At 39.4% G+C, this 10,806-nt stretch overlaps 2 protein-coding genes across 4 annotated transcripts; one reads left to right on the top strand and one right to left on the bottom strand.

Moving 5' to 3' along the window:
- Nucleotides 1–897: 897 nt before the first annotated feature.
- Nucleotides 898–4,019, bottom strand: supt7l (SPT7 like, STAGA complex subunit gamma). 2 transcript variants are annotated; one of them, XM_072457839.1, is made up of 5 exons: nucleotides 3,919–4,019; nucleotides 3,286–3,724; nucleotides 2,834–3,158; nucleotides 2,217–2,454; nucleotides 898–1,954 (listed from the first exon to the last, which is right to left on the bottom strand). In XM_072457839.1, the coding sequence occupies exons 2-5, from the start codon at nucleotides 3,708–3,710 to the stop codon at nucleotides 1,659–1,661; spliced, it is 1,284 nt and encodes a 427-aa protein (XP_072313940.1). In that variant the 5' UTR covers nucleotides 3,711–3,724; nucleotides 3,919–4,019; the 3' UTR covers nucleotides 898–1,658. The 2 variants fall into 2 exon arrangements, with proteins under 2 accessions (XP_072313940.1, XP_072313941.1); XM_072457840.1 differs by having other exon boundaries at nucleotides 3,286–3,716; nucleotides 3,919–3,936.
- A 193-nt stretch (nucleotides 4,020–4,212) lies between these two features.
- Nucleotides 4,213–10,238, top strand: slc4a1ap (solute carrier family 4 member 1 adaptor protein). Of its 2 annotated transcripts, none has more exons than XM_072457538.1 (14): nucleotides 4,213–5,032; nucleotides 6,474–6,684; nucleotides 6,785–6,910; nucleotides 6,997–7,057; nucleotides 7,119–7,258; nucleotides 7,344–7,504; nucleotides 7,716–7,788; nucleotides 7,873–8,062; nucleotides 8,141–8,237; nucleotides 8,325–8,562; nucleotides 8,689–8,793; nucleotides 8,902–8,975; nucleotides 9,051–9,128; nucleotides 9,345–10,238. In XM_072457538.1, the coding sequence occupies exons 1-14, from the start codon at nucleotides 4,244–4,246 to the stop codon at nucleotides 9,387–9,389; spliced, it is 2,388 nt and encodes a 795-aa protein (XP_072313639.1). In that variant the 5' UTR covers nucleotides 4,213–4,243; the 3' UTR covers nucleotides 9,390–10,238. The 2 variants fall into 2 exon arrangements, with proteins under 2 accessions (XP_072313639.1, XP_072313638.1); XM_072457537.1 differs by having other exon boundaries at nucleotides 8,902–8,981.
- Nucleotides 10,239–10,806: the final 568 nt, after the last annotated feature.

Raw genomic sequence — 10,806 nt, 5'->3', positions numbered from 1 at the left:
GTCGAGACAGGAAAATCATACACGCCAAGGTAAAAGTCTAGTAGTAGAGTATTACAAAACTCATTGGCATTGGCATCGGCTCAATATTGCCAACGTATTACTAGATAAAATCACTAATATGGTGCATCACTAACTGCAACCCCCATTAATTAAAAAGTGGAGTGCTGTAAAGGTAGAAGTAGCCCAAAACATATTTATCAAACATTAAGAACAATTTGCAGAACTAATACTGCTTGTGGGAAACAATAAACGCCCCTCCTCTTCCCCCGTAGCACAAATTAACCATCAAAGTAGTTAAATGACTATTCAAAATACATGACTTAATTGGCTCTTTGTTGTATATGCAGCCAATTACCTCACTAATTGTGGGAATGTGATAGTCATACACAAAAAGATATTACAAGTATTCGAGGAAAGACCTGCTCCTTGTTGTGCATGCAAATCTATGCGTGTCATGATTAATTTGCTATTAAGCCTGGGTTGATGTCGCAGCGGCGAAGCAGACAACCAGCCTATAATTGCCTCTGGCGTTGCATTCACACCTTTGTGTCATTACTGAAACAGATGCTATTTGGTGTGAGGGCTTCAGGTTGACAGGTGGTTGTGTGTTTCATATGAACTGCACTTCAGGGGGAAAACGCACAAATATATCATCAAAGGTGAAGCGTTTGGAATTTGTACATGAATGAATTGTACCAGTGATAATTGGTATTTGAATAAACGCAAAGTTAATAGCTGGAGAAAACAAGCCTTTTATCGAATTTTGTTTAGTTGAGCTTGCTCAACAAAACAATTTGCGTTTAAATCTTTTTATTCCCCTGTTCCACGATTCATTAAGCTAATTGAAAGAGCTTTATACTTCCACACCAACCAACAACTGAAATCAAGCCACAAGAAACATGAAAAGATTTTATTCTTCAGGCAATGAAGGGAATTAATACAAATTGCCATGATTAGTATTCATGGGATATTTTGGGTTGATTAGTACCGTAATTAATATGGAAATAGACCAAGTACAAAGGCCTTATCATTGCGCTTTATTGTTTATCGTGTGGTGGCCAAAATTACAATAACACCTGCTATGAAAACATAGATTTTCATGAATGTATCTGTCATCCAGTAAACTAGAAAGTGTTTTAACTTATGCAGTTACTAGGCTTATTAGGCTATTAGGATTGAGGATAGTGGAAGCCTCAAAAAACGAGTGGATAAACATGAATGAATGATGAGTGATCACAAACAGATGGTCGCTCAGAGTACAAATATTTGACAGGATGATTATTCTGTTTTTAGCCAAGTTTGGCTTGAATATTTGGTGTGCACAATTCATAATAATTACAGCAGCATATGCCACAGTCTCTGTAATACTATTTTTGTACATGACTGGAATTTTACTCTTTTTGCATCAATGTTTTTACACTCTTATTGCTAACATGTGTGACAATAACTGTGATTTAATTTCCTAATATAAAGGCAAGTTTAAAAAGCAAACGATGACTCAGTTGTAGGAAACGATGACTTAGTTGTAGGAGTTTTCATTATTTTAATTAAACTCTTAAGTATACTTAAGTATGTTATTTGAAGTAACATTCTGACTTCATGGCTGGGCATCATTAAGCTCTTGGTCTATGAAAATGTCTTTTTAAGGAAATACAATATCACATCTTCCTGCGTTTCCTGGGCCTCTGGTTGAAGACAGGTGACGCGCCCATGAGAGAGTCTGGCGATTGTGATCCGTAGCTCCCATCTGACGCAGCGACCCCTGGAGACGGAGCCATGGCCCCCCCAGACTCACTCATGGTAGACATGGGCCCTCCCTCCTCAAACACGTCTCCTCCCAGGACACTGTGGTGGTGGTGGTGATGGTGGTGACTGGATCCTTGACCATCATCACCGTCATGTGGCTCTATTTTTACTTGTGGCCAAAGAGGGGAGTTGTTTGCGCCGCCTCCAGCTTGTTTGAAAGAAACAAAATAAAAGGAATCCATTTACAATTATTATAAATGAAAAGGAATTGCAACTCAATTAATCAGGCACAATTTCCACACAACATGGTCAAATGTTTGATGAATTAGCAGAGAATAGCTAAATTACAATACAAATGTTATCCTGTACTCAGTAAAACACACACTACCGTCACCTTTTCTCTACTATTTTTCTATATTATCTTATCTTATCTTATCTTAGAGAAAAAACATCTAATATAGATTTTTTACCTGAGGCGTGAGGAGACTGCTCACTGTCCAAGCCTGACGCGAGTCTCTCTCCGTGTGGTCCCAGGACTCCCATGGGCAGAGCCTGGTCCCCAGACGCCAAGTCGGCCTCTGGCTCTTCGCTAACAGGGAATGAGATGTCACTCATGGGCTCCTCCTTGATCCTGGGAGGCTTGGAGTCCTCCTGAGCTTTCTCTGGGTTTACTAGATGCTCGTACTCCTCTGACAGATCTTTACTCAGCTAAGGATGGAAAATTGTGAAAGGTGAAGTCGGTATGATCCCGCATTCATCCGGGAGTGTTCCATTGTAGGAAAAGATTCAGTTGTTCAGTTGTCTGGACACGACTTTTTTTTTTTTTTCCCAGTGTCCAGGTGACTACAACTGAATATTTTTCTACAGTGAAAGGTGAAATACATAAAGTAACGGTACAGAGTAAAGCTTGAGAGCTTAAACATCACATAAATAGTGAAAACACTGTATGTATTTTTATACTGGCATAAAAGTGTAAAGTTCCTTAAGTGTAAAGTACTTTAAACTTAAAATAACCAAGTACAGAATAATAACAACAACACCATATACATATTTGTCGGAGTCGAAAAATCTCACACCAGTTTCTCACCTGTAACATGTAGCGGTGATAGTCCTTAATCCGCACTTGCCAGAAACGCTGCAGAGCAAGCACACTGCCAATACCCACTTCATGAAAGACTTGCTCTATCACATCAGGGAAAGCGGTGGAACCAAGTCGAGCTTCTCTGTCCACTGCTACTCGCAGCAGATGAGTGAGTTTGAGGTAATGTTCATGAACCAGATCTGTGAGTGTCTCCAGGACACTCTCCTGGGCCGACTCAAAGCCAGCGTGGGCCAGGACTGTAGCCACCGACTGATACAGGAGCGGTCTGCAGGACGGCCAGCTCAGCTCTAGGACAGGTTCACCCTTGCCCCTATAAATTAAACCAAAAAATATTTTTTGACACATGAAACTGTGATTTGATTTCATCACTTCTGTTCTGAAACTTTCAATACAGAAAACTGTGTGTTGCTGTCATCATCAGTCCTCAGCTTACTCACTTGTAGAAGTCACCTTCGGGGTCACTGTGTCGAAGGTTGAAGGGTTGTTTGGGAGCTTTACTGTCCACAGGAAGCAGGTCGTCTGGCATGGCAGGAGGAGTGGGTGCCCGCAGAGGCAGGCTGGCGTCTGCCTCCTCTAACCTCCCCTCAGATGAGCTTTGGCCTTGAGCCTGAGTCTGTGCTACAGCTAAAAGTCCCCGCAGACGTCGTGTGTGCTGACAGAGCTGCACTGTGTGGATGGTGAGGCTGCAGGGCTCAGAGGGGATGTCTAGCATGGTGGTGGGACGCGGCCGCTGAGCTGAAGGCTGGTGCAGAGGAGGGTCCTGCATTTCCACGGAGCGAAACTCACGCTGGAGCAGGTCAAAGGAGCTGCGGCTCGGAGGAGCCCCTGCAGGGCCAGGGATTTCACCCCAGTAACGCATCATGACAAGCTGTGAAGCTTAAGAAAGGATTAGAGAAGTGTTAAGTACAACAGTTTCTGATTGTTCAAAAATTACAGTCACCCACAGTCACAAATATCAATTTCATTATATCTATAGCCTGCACCGTCATAATACATGCTTGAAGTAAAACATCGATACATGGAATGAATAAATAATGCTGTATAGAGTTTTAAGTAAGTCAATAACTTACAGCCAGAGGAAAAGGCGGTTGGATGAAATGTCAATTAATCATATCATGGGCGATGCGGCACAAGTATGAGCCTGAGCTTTGGAGAGGATAAAAACTTCCGGTCCTTGCTGTAAATATGACCGGTAAACAAAAACGGTTCTGGCACAAAAAAAGAATAAGGTTCATGGGTATCTATATATCAAAAATGTGCACTTGACCAAAGTCATGGAATAATAGTAAGTTTTTCGTTTACATTACTATACAGGTCAGTATTTCATCATGTAAACATGTTAAATAGTAGTGACGGTAGAAGACGGACTAAATTGACCGACGTACAAAGTAAAACATGGCCGCTTCCCCATCGTCTGAGGAGCGTGTGGAAAACGAAATAAACCTTACAATGGACTCACCGGAGGCTACGGTAACAGACCACAAGGACCAAACTGAAACGGAAACCGCGTTTAAAGCCGAGATGGACGCGGATGAGCCTTTTAAAAAGCCTGCTCTTTTTGCGGCACCTTCTATGTCAACCAAGCGCCCTGCCACTGCACCCACCAAGAAGCCGACGCCAGACTCTGAAACAGCAAGCAAAGGGGACAAGAAAGACACAAATGCAGAAGCTCAGACTAAACCCGACACGGAGACGGTAAAAGAAGAGGACACAAATGATCCAAACAAGCACACGATCAAAACGAAACACGAATCCAAGTCTAAAGACGTGCTCCCTAAAGGTCCCCCGCCTGGAAAATTCCCCCTTTTGCCGTACACAGAACCGATTTGGGGCAGTGAAGCTCCGGATTACCCATACTCTATAGAAATCCTCAAAAATGGGGCGATTGTAAACACGATACCTCTCAAGGACAAGAGCTACTTCGTAGTTGGACGTTTACCGGTGTGTGATGTGTCTTTGGAGCACCCGTCCATCTCCCGGTACCACGCCATCATCCAGTACCGAGGGGAGTCCGGGGGCGAAGCCGGGTCTGTGGGCGAGGAGAGGGGCTTCTACGTCCAAGACCTGGGCAGCACGCACGGGACGGTCGTGAACAAGAACAAGATCCCGCCAAACACTTACATTAGGATAAAAGTGGGACATGTGATGAAGTTTGGTGGCAGTACAAGGCTTTTTATTTTACAGGTAAGACGATGCAGAAGTGGCATCATGCCGTATTATTCTCTAGAATGCAAAGACTATTTGATTCGCGTGTTCTTTCATATTATTTTGTTTTTTGTTGTTGGTCTTTAATTGTCTAGTCGATTAATCGGTTGATGGTGTCTTTATTTGACCAGAATTTGTATTAATTTGTTTACTGAGATTATAAGAACATAACAATTTGTTTACTCTTACTCTATACAATTCCGATACCACAATGATGATTTTTTAAAAATGTCCTTGTAGCCAATAGACTCACATTTTTAACACAAAATAATAGTACTTTCTGTATATTACAATCTGATTTTATAAACTAGTTTTGATAAAGTTCAAGATAATTTTGAACTGTTCAGGAAAGGCCCACATTTTCCCTTATTATTAAAAAAAAATATATATATATATATATATCATATATATATCATATATATGATATATCATATATATCATATATATATATATATCTATCATATATATATATATATATATATATATATATATATATATATATCTATCATATATATATCTATTATATATATATCTATATATATATATATCTATCATATATATATCTATATATATATATATATATATATATATATCTATCATATATATATATATATATATATATATCATATATATGATATATCATATATATCATATATATATATATATATATATATATATATATATATATATATATCATATATATATCATATATATATATCATATATATATATCATATATATATATATATATATATATATCATATATATATATCATATATATATATCATATATATATATATATATCATATATATATATCATATATATATATATCATATATCATATATATATATATATATATAATACATGCTCAAATACATTTCTAGTTTTGAGGGTAGTTTTAGTATCGATTATTGTCTATTTTTTATAACTGGTCTTGAAATTATTGTTTGGGTCAGAACATAGAGATGTCATACTTTTAGCCAAGTACAGCCCTAGATTTCAGTAGATTAAAGCATAAACCTGTGTAATTATCTTGTCTTTTTGTAATGTAGTCTGAAGGGTATTAAACAAGTGGTTCTCACCATAATAACATCCATTGACATTGCAACCCCCAAACAAAACAAAAAAAGGCTACCTGCACAAAATTATAAACTAGCCTTATATCCAGTGTTTGATTTTATTTCAGGATGCAGGCATGGATAAATGAATTTGGTAGGAAAGCAAATATGTGTCGAGCCTTGTTTTAATTTGTATACATGTTCGGTTGAGAACCATTAGTCTAGACCCATAGATCCTTGCTTACACGTTATTACACGTTTATAAATTAAGATAATCACATATAAATACTACAATAGGTTATTTTATCTGCACCGTTGTCACCGTTGTATCCATACTAACTAATGAATCACACTATATGTAGGGTCCAGAGTCTGATGAGGAGGAGGAGTCTGAGTTCACGGTGACAGAGTTGAAGGAGCGTGCCCGAAAACAGAGAGAGGAACTGGAAAAACGTATGATGGGAGCTGGTTCTGACGACGACGATGAGGAGGTCGATAAAGGGGAGAATGGGGAAGACAAGAAGAGCCAGAGCAAACAGTCAAAGGACGATTCAGGCTGTTCATGGGGAATAGGTAAGTCGTAATGCCATAAAAATGCACTTCTTTATTATCATAGACGTAATCATCTATTTAAAAAATAATGTTTCACTGTTTCTATGGATTTCTCCTTCAGGTGATGATGCTGTCGCTGAGGATGAAGACGAGGAGAACCCTTTCTCAACAGAATTTCAAGAGGATCAGGAAGCAGCCTATCTAAAAGATCCAAAGAAAACGCTCCAGGGATTTTACGACAGAGAAGGTTTAATACTTAAAATTCCTTTTATTATCTATATCAAGTAATTACTTTTAATGCATTGCTATCTAATTCTTTTTGTTTTATCACAGGCGAGGAGCTAGAGTTTGAGTATGAAGATAAGGGCTCAGGGACATGGCTTTGCAGAATCAAGTAAGACACGAAACATGTGTTCAGCATCGCGTTGAGAGGCACTAACATTGCTGTCTGTTAGATTACCGGTGGATGATGCCAAGGGAAAGCAGTTAGTGGCTGAGGTGACCAACACAGGGAAGAAGAAAGATGTGACGGTTCAGTGTTGTCTGGAGGCATGCCGAATGCTGGAGGCTCGTGGGCTGCTGCGCCAGGAGGCAGGTGGGACATCAAAGCCAAGAGACACTTATTTATTTCCCCAAGATCACAAGGTACAGTAAGACTCATTTTTATGTGTTGTGTCCAGTGTCCCGGAAGCGCAAGAAGAAGAACTGGGAGGACGAGGACTACTACGACAGTGATGATGATACTTTCCTGGACCGAACCGGCACAGTGGAACGGAAGAGACAGGAGAGGATGAAAAAAGCAGGGAAGATAGAAGAACGAACCGAGACCTACCAATCCCTGGTGGGTGAAGCTTTAGTAATTGAGTAAAACATGCCAAGTTCATTCATTTCTTATAGAACGTAACAATACACATGACTCTTTTTATTTATTATTTATATTTTGAGAATATTTGTTTATATCAGAGCACAGTCAAAATAAGAAATTGGTAAAAATCTTTAAAAGAGTATAATGTGTATGTGATGTCTAAATATGTTTGTGTTTTGGGCTGCAGTTGGCCAAACTAGCAGGGGTGGAAAAAGAGTTGAAAGACACGCAGAAAAAGCTTGAAAAGCTCGGAAGCAAAGGTTAGTCTTGAAATCCCTTGTCTTAAGTTTTGTTTTGTGTAGTTCAGTATCTTTTATTTATGGATTTCACCGCATCTTTGTCAGACTCTTCCGGGTCATCGACCGAGGATCCTCTGGACGCTTTCATGACCGCTGTACGGAGCGAGGCTGCAATGGACGGTGTTGAGCGCAGAAAGCTCCACGTTCATGTTGCTGATCTGAAGAAAGAAACTCTGAGACTTCGCAAACTGGTTGAACTGACACGGCCTGCACAGTTACCCTCGCTTTTGCCAAGGTATGCAACTTAATATTTGTTTTCAGTTATTTGTATTAATTCATATGCTTCTATGCTTCTGTTTATGTTATATTGAAGCAGCAGTTCGGGGGCAGAAAAGGCTAAAAAAGCCCTTCCGCTTTTTGGAGCTATGAAGGGTGGCAGTAAATTCAAACTCAAGACTGGTACAATTGGGGTAAGAAGTATTTTTTGAGCAAACAACCCCCATGTTTTTTCCATTTATCTGTTTATTTTATCTTATTTTTCTTTCACATGTATACAGAAATTTCCCCCAAAGCGTCCCAATTTACCCGCTGAGCTCTTCAATATGAAAGAACTGCCTGCAGTTGGGGCGGAGGAGGAAGAGGAGGAGGAAGAGGATGAAAGCAAGCACAAAATGGAGGACTCCGACCAGGATGATGATAATAAAGACTGTGTAACTATGTCTGACCCTGACATGGAGACCAGAACGATAGCAACAGAGGAAAATGAGGAAGGAATGCCAAAGCCCAGACTAAAAGGTAAACATGATGTAAAACATGTTCTCAGTAGCTCCACTAGAGGGCGGTAGATCTCCTCATCAAAGCCTTACTACAGCCGACATCAGTGACTTACTGTGATCTATAGCCTATATATTTACCTTTCAGAACGCAGTATAAAAGCAAAGAAAGGTGCTGATCCATCAGAAGCAGCAGAGGAGGTCAATAAAAGTCCCATTGACACGGAAACTTCCCCAGAACAAACTTGCTCAGGTTTGATTTTTTTAAAATCTAAATACTGTTTAACCTGTCCCATCATCATACATATCATACATCAACTCTGGCTATTAAAGTTGTCCCTGACCAATAATGTTTTAATAGAGTCTAAATTGGAAGGCAATAGTAAAACAACAGCTGAGGCCAGTCTCAAAAAGAAGAAGAAAGTTATTGGCCGGGTAAGAGTCTGCATATTCAACGGCAAAACAGTGTTAATTGGTTGTATTCATTCATTACATATTGTTTGTTTTTAGCCGCCTGTGCCACTCACCGGGGGAAAGTATCCTGATGATGACCCTGATTATTGCGTGTGGGTGCCTCCTGTAGGTAAGGTATACTTTTAAAGTCACACTTTTGTAGAGATAACTTTGCTTTAGACGGAATAAGGAGATGTACACTTGTGGTTCTCAACTTGGGGGGATGATTCCAGGGGTCCCCAGATATTGAGGGGAAACGTTAAAAGTTTTTGCAGTGGTCTCAAACGAGACTTGACACCGTTGGAATAATAAAACAACCTAATTTTACAAATTTTATTTCCTATAGATCAGACTGGAGATGGTCGCACACACCTGAATGACAAATATGGCTACTGAGGGAGCGCTCTTACTCAACTTCACCAGTTTCTATACCAGTGAATGCCTACAATACAAAGTGGTCTACTTACCTCTAAAGAAAGCCTACTATTGGTCATTCTGAGAAATAAAGAGGCAGACCAATAAAACTGTCCCCAACCCACACGTTGAGACGGTAATCCACTCTTTTCAGCTTTCGGGACTATTTGCAGAGTGATTAAAAAACCACACCTTTCTCTTTACTTAAATTGAGAAAGCTGGAGAAGTGCCGACGCTGGGCAGTCGGCCTGCTGGCACTTTAGTACACGAAGATGGGGTCACACTTAAAATGTTGTCATTTACTTTGAATGAGATGCTTCAATATACTAACTAAGTGGAAAATGGTGAAGGACATTTAATTGATCTCAATTATTTTTTCTTTTGCTGTTAAATTCACCTGACACCCAAACCATGAACCCCATTCTTGTTTGGCACTATCAATTGCTGGCAAAACCATTTTTTTCCAAAAGAGAATACGTAGCAGGGAGAGGGAAAGAGAGGAAGGCATTGAAGCAGCTTTTCGGACCATCTGGACACTTGGATGGCTAACTGGATGAAATGCAAGCTGATAATGACTCAAGTTAAGTGAGATGTGTGTGCGTGCATTCGTACGTGTGTTTGTCTATATCCGTGTATACAAATGTGGCTCAAAGTTCTTATTTTAACAGGATTTCCCAATAAGCCGGTCAGCACTTGAACTGTTTGCATGGGTTCTTTAATGTGTAAGTCCTACTAATTGCTCTTGTATTCTCATGCGTTGTGCTTTTTAATGTTGTCAAATGACTGTATTTTGTTATATAAAAATGTAATTAAACTCGGAAATTGTTTCTGTCCCCATTGTTCCAGTCTTGTGACAGTCGGTTTTGACTAGGATGCCTTGTTCACACCCAAACCAGTTTTGACGTCAGAGGCGCTTTCTCTCTTTTCTCTCACAAAGAGCTCTTCTCAGGGAATGATCTGGCGTAAAGAGGCTTGTGGTCTTGGCTGAGGTGGATTGCTCTGAACTTGTGTGTGTGACCCACTAATGAGGGGTAGAAACACACACTTACCTAGATTTTCTTTCTTTTTAAAGATTTTCTTTCCAATTGTGTACAAATTACCCTTTTGAACTCTACCTCACCTATATATAATATATATATTATATATTAAATATATATTATATATATTAAATATATATATTATATATTTTTATATATATATAACTCAAACAATAGTTAAGCGCCAGTTAGTATTTCAAGGTGTACAGTGTAACTTTTATGGAGGAGGGTACACTACCCATTTGTCTCTATGGACATATCATTGCTTTGCTTGGAATTTTCCACTGTATGATCAGTGTATAGGAGCCAGACTACTGTACAACACTACAAAAGCTTAGTTTAATGCCATTTTGTGGAACAGT

Source organism: Eucyclogobius newberryi, unplaced genomic scaffold (assembly GCF_026437365.1).
Source record: "Eucyclogobius newberryi isolate DKJ021-1_F unplaced genomic scaffold, fEucNew1.0.hap1 SCAF_21, whole genome shotgun sequence".
In the NCBI taxonomy this organism is placed as follows: Eukaryota; Metazoa; Chordata; class Actinopteri; order Gobiiformes; family Gobiidae; genus Eucyclogobius; species Eucyclogobius newberryi.
Note: the sequence above shows the minus strand (reverse complement) of the source record. Positions and strands in the feature narration are given on the sequence as shown.